Source organism: Aethalodelphis obliquidens, unplaced genomic scaffold, assembly GCF_003676395.1.
Source record: "Aethalodelphis obliquidens isolate GAN/ISIS:26980383/991018 unplaced genomic scaffold, ASM367639v1 scaffold38, whole genome shotgun sequence".
In the NCBI taxonomy this organism is placed as follows: domain Eukaryota; kingdom Metazoa; phylum Chordata; class Mammalia; order Artiodactyla; family Delphinidae; genus Aethalodelphis; species Aethalodelphis obliquidens.
Window position 1 is genome coordinate 9559195 of NW_020837982.1, and position 12018 is coordinate 9571212.

General features: G+C 43.5%; 2 protein-coding genes across 7 annotated transcripts in view; one reads left to right on the forward strand and one right to left on the reverse strand.

Annotated features, from left to right (window-relative positions):
• NUP88 (nucleoporin 88) overlaps positions 1–5356 on the forward strand; it is a 30359-nt gene extending 25003 nt beyond the window's left edge. For both annotated transcript variants that reach the window (XM_027130797.1, XM_027130796.1), the window contains 8 exons: positions 1487–1588; positions 3067–3225; positions 3510–3635; positions 3740–3805; positions 3943–4023; positions 4270–4396; positions 4556–4674; positions 5108–5356. In XM_027130797.1, coding sequence (XP_026986598.1) covers positions 1487–1588; positions 3067–3225; positions 3510–3635; positions 3740–3805; positions 3943–4023; positions 4270–4396; positions 4556–4674; positions 5108–5171 — 844 coding nt within the window. In that variant the 3' untranslated portion in view covers positions 5172–5356. The remainder of the gene's footprint in view (positions 1–1486; positions 1589–3066; positions 3226–3509; positions 3636–3739; positions 3806–3942; positions 4024–4269; positions 4397–4555; positions 4675–5107) is intronic.
• Positions 5357–5594: 238 nt separating this feature from the next.
• RABEP1 (rabaptin, RAB GTPase binding effector protein 1) overlaps positions 5595–12018 on the reverse strand; it is a 104099-nt gene continuing 97675 nt past the window's right edge. For 3 of the 5 annotated variants that reach the window (XM_027130793.1, XM_027130794.1, XM_027130795.1), the window contains 3 exons: positions 10374–10472; positions 9055–9171; positions 5595–8301 (listed from right to left, as the gene is read on the reverse strand). In XM_027130793.1, the coding sequence (XP_026986594.1) occupies positions 8200–8301; positions 9055–9171; positions 10374–10472 (318 nt within the window). In that variant the 3' untranslated portion in view covers positions 5595–8199. The remainder of the gene's footprint in view (positions 8302–9054; positions 9172–10373; positions 10473–12018) is intronic. The other 2 variants (XR_003438018.1, XR_003438017.1) reach the window with 2 other exon arrangements.

A 12018-nucleotide genomic window follows, 5' to 3' on the forward strand; every position in this document is an offset into this window, starting at 1 on the left:
CTTGAGCAACACTTTCTTACAAGCAGTGAGTGGAGGGCGAGGAGCCCAGCCCAGGCAGGAAACAAGTAAAAGGCGGCCAGAGAGACTGAAGGAGAACCCGGGGGAAGGGTGCCAGGGAGGGGGATGTTTCAGAGAGGAGGCAGGGGGAGCAGCATCAAATAAGTACAGCAGAGCAGTGAAGAGCGCTCAAGTGTCCAGATTTGGCAACATGGGGGTTCATCGAGAACCATGGAGAAACGCTTTTGTGGGTGGGAGCGGATAGCACAGGTGAAAAGTGAATGAGGAAAATAGATAATAAAATCTCATTTATAATATATACGTATATATAATATATACATTTCAAAAACAGGTAAAACTGTATTGCTTAGGAATGAATACATACATAGATAGGAAAGCTATGGAGCAAAACGAAAACATGAGTATCATAAAAATCAAGTGGAAGGTTGTGATCAGGAGGTTCATACGGGAGGTCTCAGGCCCCTATACTGCTGTCATTCTTGGCCTGGATAGTGGTCACAGAGTGTCTATATATGCACTCTTCTGTATGTAGATTTCACACTAGAAATACAGAAGAAAAATTTTTTCTAACCTCCCAGACTCCCTCACCACCATTCCCCTCCCCTGCAAAAAAGGCAAATGAGAGATGTGGAAGGAGAAATAATACTGCAGGCTACTGTTGAAAGACTGCTGGCTCTAAAGGGAAAGGAAGAGGGAATAGGTTAAGGAGAGCTTGAAACTACAGTGCAGAATGTTTTGAATGGAAGAGATGTCAGCTTGTTTATAAGCTGAGGGTAAATGGACAGTAGGAAGATTTTGTGATTGCAGAGCTGACGGAGCAAATCTCAGAAGACGCGAGCAGAGATGGCGTCGACAGTCTGGGGCAGAAGTGAGCCGTGGGGGTGGGGTGAGCGTGTTGGCAGGAAAGACAGTTCCTGTCCGAGGTCCAGTTTTCACTTTCTTCAGTGAAGTAGACCAAGACTGAGAGGGAGCTGCGTGCTGTGCACAGTAAATTAAGTCCTGTGATGTAGATGCTGGCCTGCACTGAATTTTTAAGGTGAGAAAGACACTATTCAGTCAACAGTTTCTGAGCACCTAATCTGGGTTGGGCGCTCGGCTAGGCATGCAGAGGTAGCTGGAGCTTATGTGCGAGTTGGGAGAAAGAGACAGAGACGTAAAGAGTTGGCTTCATCGTATCATGCTAACTGCCGAGACTACAGTGAGCACCATGAGGCTGTGGGTTCCTGAGTGACCTGTAAGTCAAGCGACGTCTGGCTGCTGAGTGACAGCTTGATTCAAACCGATCAGAGCTGTAAGTAATACAGGTTTCCAAGTCACCACCTCTGAGGTTACTGCACTGATACCATGTCCCACCCAACTGTCGACCCAGCCCTGAGAAGGCCACAAACCTCAGCCATATCGTTGCTTTTGGATCCACTGCTCTTGCTGTTTTGTAGTTTAACTGTGGCTGTGTGTGTTTTTTTTTCAGGCAGCCAGCTCCGATCCGAGGATTCTGGATTGTCCCTGACATTCTGGGGCCTACGATGATCTGCATCACCAGTAACTACGAATGCCTCATAAGGCCTTTACTGTACGTCCCCCTTTGTATTCCCACGCAGCTCTCATTAATTCTGCAGAATCTAAGCTGGGAAGATGTCCTTAGTAACCGGACTGAAGATACATGGTTTATGCTTTGGTTTCTGACTTGAGGGTTGGAGGGAGGGTTATTTCTGTTGCTCCTGCCATCTCTGGAAGGATTTATTTAAGGCATAATTTCTGGCATCTCCTTTAGCTAGCGGAGGGTTAAGAACTTTACCCAAGTGTGGAAAGAATACTAAGATACTGAACTCCATCATTAATATGAGTTAGATTTAATGATCTTTCTTTTTCTTTTTTTAACCACGCCACATGGCATGCAGGATCTTAGCTCCCGGACCAGGGATCGAACCCTCGCCCCCTGCAGTGGGAGCGCAGAGTCTTAACCACTGGACTGCCAGGGAGGTCCCTGATTTAATGATTTTAAACTTTATGTGCCAGGCTCAGAAGTAAGCCTCCGGCAATCAGAGCAACCCTGCACTAAAGACAGCACCGTTATCCTCATTTTGTAGAGGAGGGATCAGGGACAGAGAGGTTATGTACATTGGCCAGAGTCACAGGGAACACAGAGAACTGGGCTGCAAAGACCGGGCTTTCTGACTTCAAAGTCCAGTTTCTCCATCTCTGCCAGACTCATAGGCACATCGCAGAATATGTAGACGCTGGAAGAAAGGTGGTATATAGCTGAACTCACCTTTGTTCCCCTTAAGGAACCCATATTAAGCTATAAGTACCGTTTTCAACAGCTCTGGAAGGTCATTCTGAGTTTTATAAATGCAGTTATAGGAGTGTCTAACAAGCCACTGGAGTACTGGAACACTAGACCCCTTTCCCCCCAGTCTCTTGGTGTCATTTGAAGGCATGTGCTTCTAGATATTGACGTAGTTCAAAACACTGGCATTAATTTACTGTCCTTAGAAGGATTTCCATACTCTTTGAGAAGTGACATCATTTGGAAAAGAAAATAATTCACTATCAATTTTGTGATATTTATACTACAAGAGACTAAAAACTAGCAAGACTGAACAAAAGTAATAAAATCACTACAAAAAACTGCCTTTTTGCCTGTTGCCTCAGCATGTTTTTAAAATCCTACCCTACCTTTAGTAAAATAAGACCTAGTCATACTAGGATACTTCAGAATAAAAACATGAATCCCAAAGGCGAAAAAAACTTCTAAATATTAGTGACCTAGATACCTTCAAATCATGTTTCTGCCAACTCTCTGAAATACAAGTTGTCTATGAAGTAATGTTATTAACAAACTCCCAGATTTGAATCATTGCAAAGTAAGTCATTGGCCATGCTGTTAAAGTTTGCAGTCTTTCAAGCTTTCTGAAATTGCCATTGAGAGTATTTGTAACACTTCATAGTTTCTTATATCCTCAGAATTCTGGATAAGTGTGATTTAGGTTTTCCTGTACTTACAGCAAGTAACTCCATGGTAAATTTTATTTTTCTTTTATTTTGCAGAAGCACAGTCCATCCAGTGTCTCCTCCCCTGCTTTGTACCCGAGAGGATGTTGAAGTGGCAGAGTCTCCCCTCCGTATTCTGGCTGAAACCCCGGATTCCTTTGAAAAACATATTAGAAGCATTCTGCAACGTAGTGTTGCAAATCCAGCATTTTTGAAGTATGTAATTTAGGGCGTATCAGTTTTAAAAACTGGCTCCCTTCTCTGTTTTGTAATTACTCTTCAGCCTGTCCTCAGCTATTTCTTTCCGTATACTTTTTACTATGTTGGAGTCGGAAGAAACACAGGGCATATTTAATCAGCTAGTGAGAATAGAGAGAGAATACACAGATGTGGAAGCATTTGAGAAAGACAAACAGGAAGTGTAAAAAGACGTGAGTCTGTCTTCAGTTGTTTTACCCAGCTGAGCAAAGTAATGACAGAAACTTTTTTTTGTTTTTAAGATCATCTGAAAAAGATACGGCTCCTCCTCCCGAAGAATGCCTTCAGCTCATCAGCAGAGCCACCCAGGTGTTCAGAGAACAGTACATTCTTAAACAGGACCTGGCAAAGGAGGAGATTCAGCGGAGGTAGGATGGCCTCTGTTCACATACCAGTCAGTCCCTGGCTGGGAGCTGACACTGTATAATGGCCTAGACCTGGCTTTTGATTAAATTTCTTTTTGTTCTTGAAGGGTCAAATTGTTATGTGACCAAAAAAAGAAACAACTAGAAGATCTCAATTATTGTCGAGAGGAGAGGTAAGTGCCAAGACAAGGGAGAAAAAAAAATAGTTCAGCTAGACTGGAACTGTGTCTCACCCTAAGATACTGAACCACATTAGCTGGCTTCACCATCAAGGTGCACTCCTAGAGACTCTTGCTTTTTATGCCGTTAGGAAAAGTCTGCGGGAAGTGGCCGAGCGCTTAGCTGACAAATATGAGGAAGCCAAGGAAAAACAAGAAGATATCATGACCAGGTCAGTGGGCCGTGTAACTGTATAGCATTCCGTTCCCTACTCAGGTCAGGTACTACTAGTGTTACTAAGTCCTCGGGTGCTAGATACCCCTCTGAGGTGTATTCTACGGAAGACAGTGCAGTGATGCTTTCCCCAAACCCATCCTGTGGAGGCCTCCTTCACAGACACCAGATTCCTAAATTAGGAGCTTTAGTTAGGATTGTGTTCCTCCTAAGGAGCTGAGATGTTTGCTTACCTCTTCTACAGGATGAAAAAAGTACTTCACAGTTTTCACTCTCAGCTCCCAGTTCTCTCTGACAGTGAGAGAGACATGAAGAAAGAATTACAGCTGATACCTGATCAACTTCGACATTTGGGCAATGCCATCAAACAGGTAGGAATGGACACAAGGTGGCTACCTCTGGTACTTTTTAAAGTGTTCCTTCTACAGAAAATAATTTTATAAAATGTAAAAAGAACATACTGAAACAGATACTATGAAAATGTATAGCAAACCATAGCTAAAGTGTCTGTGTTCTGTTTGATACTCAAGGTTACTATGAAAAAAGACTATCAACAACGAAAGATGGAAAAGGTACTAAGTCCTCAGAAGCCCACCATTACTCTCAGCGCCTACCAGCGAAAATGCATTCAGTCCATCCTGAAGGAGGAGTAAGTACCAATCAGCTGTTAGTGCGAGGTAGTTTTTCCTTTGCAAAATGCCAAAATCAACCTTTCTTTGCCCAGATAAGACCACTTGACATTTGCATGTCAAGTAATTACCAGGACAGGAAATGTATGATGCTGATAGATAAGGACTTAAAAGTTGAGAGGGTTAAAAAGGATGTCTTTCTTTATAATTTTGCTGTGTGGTCAAGGTATTCCCCAGTGAATATGTTCAAAAATATTTCCAGCAGTTCCACTACTATATTTGCTACCTCTAGCCTTAAACGAATTACCATTACTATCCATCTGAAACCTTAAGCCGTTAATTCTAGCAGAGCACTTCTAAGATACTTCAGTATTACTGAGGTCTTACGAATCAATATTAATGGTTTATTCATTTGTTGTATTACCCAAAGTGAGTAACTTTATGATTTTACAGGGGTGAGCACATAAGAGAAATGGTGAAGCAAATTAACGATATCCGAAATCATGTAAACTTCTGACACCACCAGGAACAGATTCACACCTGAAATTAACACAAGTGAAGGCTTAAACTCATTGTAAAACGAACAGGTAGCATTATCTAATTTATAAAGAGGCATTTTAAAGGATGAACTTTGGTGTGGTTGTTCATCACTTTTTATACTTGTTTTATAATGACTGAATAAATGCTTTTATTTAAAAATTGGAATGTGGTTTATATACAAGCTCAAGTATATGATTGTATTCAGCAAGGGCCTAGGATTTAAAAGGGAAAAAAAAGCGCCCAAGACTTTCAGCTGCACACTGCCAGACCTCCGTGAACCCTACTGAGTTTTCTTGATATTTGAACAAGAATAAAAGCTGCATTTTAACGTAGCAGCACCAGAAATATGACTCTGAAGAGGGACAGAACCCTAGAACTCAAAGGAAAAGGCCACACAGTATACTAGACAGCAGCTTTTTTAATTTGAACACTTTCTTCTTAAGGACACGCCTTCAGTACAGTTAACAAATGGTTATACCTGAAATCTGCTCACAGCAGAACTCGGTATCCACAATTGCAAGGCCACTGCTGGCTCACTTCCTCGACAGGCAGTATTTCCTTTCAGAGCTGAGTTCGGCTGCGCTCTGTGTCCCAGTACATGTCACTGAGTGGGTACGAGGTGCACATGTAGGATCTCAAATGGAGAAACAAATAGCTTGGTATACAGTATATGATTTTGTCTTTTAGCAATAGGTAATATTTTTATACCTGCCAATGAGTTCTGAAAGGTAATACTGTACCTGCCTAGAAATGGCTGAGTGACTGCCAATTAAAAGCCACATGGTAAGGTAGGTTACAGGTAAGAGGTAAATCAGGTTAGACATGCATGAGAACACGTGTACACAGACTGAATACAAGCACAGGAACACTCGTGAAACCCAGCTGACCTTTTCTTTTGTCTTGAAGGGCTAAATACTACCTTCTAAATCAGTTTCCCATTTATAAAGAAAACCCAGTTTAAAGAAGTGTTTCATACCAGAAGTAGAGACTGTTAACAAAACCTAGTCTCAGTTTGGGTTTTTCTAGCATATTTTTCTCAAAAAACTGGGTTCCAACAATTTGCATCTGCCACTGTAGAGACTGCTAACAGTTTCCTAATCATGAATTTTATTGGCCCAGTACCATCTTATGGAGAAAAACATCAGCATCAGCAAGGTACCCCGTCTCAGCCAAGCAGTTCCCTGGGAGTTGTAGTTCAGTTCGTTCAGGAAGGTTATGAATTATCCATCTTGATTTATGGTGCCAATTTTAATAATCTGAAACAAATTAGCTTGGAGTTTATCCAAGGGACTAGTCTGACACTAATATAATTTAAAGTGATTGCATTTTTGGAATTAATAAAATTCCCTGTAACTCAATGAGGATACATGTTTCCTTTAAAGGAAACAGAGTAGTACTTTATACAAAGGGACTTTAGACCAATTAAAATAATGTTTCATGCATGCAAGCCTATAGCACTATTTCCATAATTAGTGTTTACTTCAAAATTCATAATCATGAATGTAAGACTACAGCAATAGCCCAAGGAATGAGGTATGTAGGCCTTACCTTGTCCTGTCCTATGGAAGACAGAAATAAAGATCTTTAGGGCTAGTCCATTATGACTTCATTTATAACAAAGTTGTAGCTTTATGTGAGCCAAACAAGCTACTCAATCCACTTAATTTCCATATGGTTCCTTCAAGTACTCTGCCGTTACACAACACCAATCACAAAAATTTGAAAACAACAGTTTTACTTTTGAACCATCTGTATGATGAATTAAACGGTGTAGTCTTCCACTGGCTAACAGTACTGCAGGTAAACAGTGAATATAAATCCATTCTGTGCTTTCTGCAACACTTCATAAGGCTACGGCAAAGACAACCTGTTCATTGAAACTTTATCCACACAGGAAAGGAATCTAATCTCATAGAAATGACAAAGCAGATTTCCAAACTGGTCAACTAACTGGGTTTTCCCCAACTTCACCATAAGCATTATCACACTCCAGGTCTAAAATATAAAAGAAAAATACAAAATGGGTATCTGCCAAACCTAGTTACCACCATTTTTGTATTTGACACTTTTGAAACAAGTATGTACTCAGGCCCACTGACCCGAGTTGAAAATAAAATAAGCAGCAGACTTATAAATTTATACTAGATGTTGTCAGACATAGCTTGTTTTATTAATATTTTTTCCACTGATCCAATAACTAAACTAAAACAGTTTTCAGGAGAGTAGATGGTGCCAGTTCACCTTGACCCTGGTACCTGTGAGTCCACGAAACTTACCCAGGTAGCAGGAAAAGTGCTTCCAAACAGTTTCTTGTGCTTTTCCTTTAACCTCAACTTCCAATAGCCCCAGCCAAGTTTGCAAGTCCTCATAATTAATTCGGTTCCAATTCCATTGAATTGGTTGTCTGCCACCGTCTTATGGTTCTCAGGCAAGTTTCAGTAGCATTTAAGGTCCTCCAATGCAAGATAAAATGGTTAAAAAAAAAAATACACTGAGCTAGGAAATACAGTCACTAGCCAGTGGGCTGCTCTCAAACTTCATATTTTAATATAAAATATTCATACGGCATACCCCACCTCTGTCTGCTAGCTGAATACTGTTACTGATGAACTCTAGACAACAGAAACAAATTCTCTCTTGCAACAGCTATGAACAGGAAATGCCATTTCAAACACTACTGGGACGGTGCTGAAGGGCAGGGAAATGTTGACTAAAGCAGGCAAGGAAACAGCACTTCCTCCATCACCAAATCTGATCCCACACTCCCTGGAATCAGGTCTGGAGTCTGGCTAGCGTTCCCAGTTGAAAGGTCTTTTTTACTGCAAATTACCCTGGCTGTTTGCTGCTCCGTGCCGCACAGTCTCCCCACTAGAATTAAGCATTTCTCCAGTCTTCCTTTTTCTGTGTGTGACTTCTTCTTCAGTTAAGAGTTAAATAATAATTAATGTTGCTCTAAAGATGAGTTAAAAACCCAAAGTGCAGGCTAGAGTCCTGCCATGAGGGTGTCATGTCTCAGGGAGCTGGTTAATGTCTGTCAGTTTGGTATCGTTCAGAATTGCCCGGATTCTCTCCAAGGAGTCTGCTTGCCGGATCCGCTCTAACTGCACCTAGAGAAATAATGCAGCGAGGTAAGTGCAGACGGCTCCTGCCTAGACCTTCTGGTTTACTCTGACTGGTTTAGCTGAAATGGAGATTAACTCAACAGAAACTACTCACTTCAAAGAAAAGAGGCAGCAAGAACAATTAAATCCAAAAAACAATTCCCCAAAGCTGCTGTGTAACAGACCCAGTATAAGGTGCTGGGACTATGGAGATGAATGAGACCTGATCCTTGACCTCTGAGAACCCACAGTTCAGCTGGGGGAAAAGAACAAGCTTATATAGAGTTTTAGCACAATATACTAAATGTCACTATACCAGCTTGGGGACCTAGAGAGGGTTCCACAGGGAGGACAAAGCTAAGCAGGGCCCTGGAAGAAAGGAGCAAGGGGGCCGTGCTTCCAGAGGGAACACGTGCTGTGGGCAAGGAACCACAAGTAGTTTTTAAAAATTAGAACATAGAATATAAAATGTAAGGCAGAGAGATGGACAAAACGTAGGGAGAGGCCTGGCTGGGAAGAGTCTTACATGCTACGCTAAGGACTTTATATTTTACCCTTAAGGGCCAGCAAGGAAGAAGAAAAGGGTTTCCAGCTTAAATGACCAGGCCGGCATTTGGAGCTGGGGCAGGGGCAGCCATAATTTCTAATCCTCTAGCTATTGTCAGTGGGCCAGTCAGGGATTAGCAAATTCTCCTGGGTACCAAGAACCCCAAAAGTGCCTCCTCAGCGTTCTGTCTAGGGGTTCCCCAAATGCCTCACCTGAAGGGTCTGAGAAAGCTTTACAAAATCTCTCTGGACTTGTTCACTGACATCTAGTTCTGTCTGCAACCTCTGAGCTTTGTTCTTCTCTTCAAACATTAGTTGTTCAACAGTAACCTAAAAAAATACAAGGTTTGAATGAGGATTAATGCTGGAGAGCCATACGTCAAATCACTCAGGAAATCTAGGCACTTGTCATTTCCTACTACTAGAGAGGAAAGGTGGGTGCCCATCATATTCCTGTATCCTGTTAGTCTCCCTTTGACTCTATCTTTACAGGGCAAGGGTGCACATTGCCTAAGGTACTTGTTCTAGGTCCTAAAATGAACTGAGTATGAGAGCCAAATTAAAAATGAATGAAAGCGCCGCACTCCACCCCTCAACCCCAGCAGCCTGGTGACAATGATTAATCATCAAAAAGCAGCTGCACGGGGCTTCCCTGGTGGCGCAGTGGTTGAGAGTCCGCCTGCCGATGCAGGGGACACGGGTTTGTGCCCCGGTCCGGGAAGATCCCACATGCCGCGGAGCGGCTGGACCCGTGAACCATGGCCGCTGAGCCTGCGCGTCCGGAGCCTGTGCTCCGCAACGGGAGAGGCCACGGCAGTGAGAGGCCCGTGTACTGCCAAAAAAAAAAAAAAAAAAAAAAAAAGCAGCTGCTGTATGATCAGTAGCTGTCACAGCAACAGGACAGGATCTTTAGGGATTTCCTCTGACAACCACAACAGTCAAGCATCTGCCAGGAAAATTCTCAATGAATATGCCTTAGGCAGCCCCAGCTATCCCCCAGTCTTCCTTACAGGGAAACTCTTCAGGAGGACCCCCTGTGCAGGAGCCTTTCTAAAAACAGAGAACTATTAAATAACACATACACAACATTTTTACACTTAAAGGTTAGATAACAGCCCACCAAAACCAAACTTCCCCCCCAGTTGGCCCCATGCATTTTTATTCTGACAGGACTAATCAGAATTTAGGCAGCAAATATGGTTCAGTACAGTATTCCAGAAACCAATCGAATGGAATGGCACCTCCACAGCAATGCTTCTGGCTATGGCAGCGCCAAGTTTGGTTCATGGCCTTTAGCTCAACGCCTAAAAAGCCAGTTAAGCCTGTGACACAGACCTCCAGAGCTGGCAGTGTGCACATCTAACCCAACTGAGATAAAGTCATTCCATTTTCTTTCTGCAAGCGGAGAGTCTTGCCAACTTTCAGAAGGTGGCACTATTTCAAAGCAGCAAGGCTTTGTTTTTTAAACAGCGAAGATGTGATTCTACATTCTTCACACTGCTTTTTTACGAAACTACCAACAAAAATGTCACCTTAGCAGCAGTTTCTTTCTTTAACTGTTCTTCCAAAGTGATCTTCATCTCCTGAAGGCTCTCAAGCTGTTGAGACTTCTCTCTTAATGTGGACTCCAACTGTGAAAAAGGGAAAAGCTGAAACACACAGAAACTCCCTACAGGTCACAGCACATCTGCCTGGAGGAGCCTGCAGCCTGGAGAAATGCACCCAAGCTCACATCCTCCTAGGCCCTGGATACTGGCTATGCTTGGAATGCTCTTCTTACCCTTTGATATCTGTGGATCTTCTATTGATTCTTCAAGACCTACTCTTTCTCTTATTAAACATTTATTAGGCACCTCCTATGTTCTAAGGCCTGGGGATGGAAAAATCAGGAGAGACAGACATGTAAGTTAACTATGCCATGTGAACATGGATGAAGAAGCACTTAATTCTGCCAGAAAAGTTGGGAAGGGCTTCCTTGAAGAGATGACATCTGACCCTTAAAGGGTGGTAAGCGGGAGGCGGAGGGAGATACTCCAAAAAGAGGGAGTTGACGTATAAAAAAATGAGTTAAAGAACTGAGGTGAGCTCTTGCTACATTACAGCACAGAGTTCTGGGGCCCTGGAGGCTGAGGCCGGAGAGGCAGTGGTGAGGCAGGAGATCCCAGCTGGGCTATAGATAAAGGGAACTACTGAAGGGTTTTAAACTAGACTGCTCACAGTCAAGTGAGCAGTTTCAATATGAAAATGAAATGAATGAATATGAAATGAATATGAAAATGCAATTTGAAGGGGATCAATTTTGGAGGCAGGGAAAGAAGTTAGGCTGTTACAATGAGCCAGGTGAGCACTGAAGTCAACCCAAACAGTGGCAGAGGGAGTGGGAAAGGTGGGACACGTTGGAACGCTGGCGACTTTTGCCAGTGTAACCTGATAGCACAGTGGGAGCCAAAGCCTGATTGTAGTGGGCTGAGGAGTGACTGGGAGGTCAGGCAGTGGAGATGACTCTTTCAAGAACTCTGGGTATAAAAGGAAGAAGGACTGATAGCTGTAGAAAGAAGTACAATCCAAAGAGAAACTTCTCCCCTCTTACCAGGAGACCTCTGAGATTGGTTATGCATAATGGAAAAGACAAATAAAGAGGCAGAAGTTCAAGGCCCACACTGGAAGGGGAAGATGGAGAGGATGCCAGGAAAAGATGTGACATCACGACCCAGTCAAAGCACATGTGCAGTGACATAAGACTAGTCAGAACAGGTCACCCTTTCCTCTGAAGAAGCGAGAAGGCTGGGAAGCAAAGCAGGAGAGCATGCGACCGAGGAGCTGAAGGTGGGCCCTGCTCACGACGGGGGCACATGGCCGCCACGCGCTGTCACAAGGGGGCGAGCTGAGCGGCGACTGAAACGTCCACTGTGAGGAATGGAAAGGAGAGGGGCTTCCCTGGTGGCACAGTGGTTGAGAATCTACCTGCCAATGCAGGGGACACGGGTTCGAGCCCTGGTCTGGGAAGATCCCACATGCCGCGGAGCAACTGGACCCGTGAGCCACAACTACTGAGCCTGCGTGTCTGGAGCCTGTGCTCCGCAACGAGAGGCCGCGACAGTGAGAGGCCCGCGCACTGCGATGAAGAGTGGCCTCCGCTCGCCGCAACTAGAGAAAGCCGTTGCACAGAAACGAAGA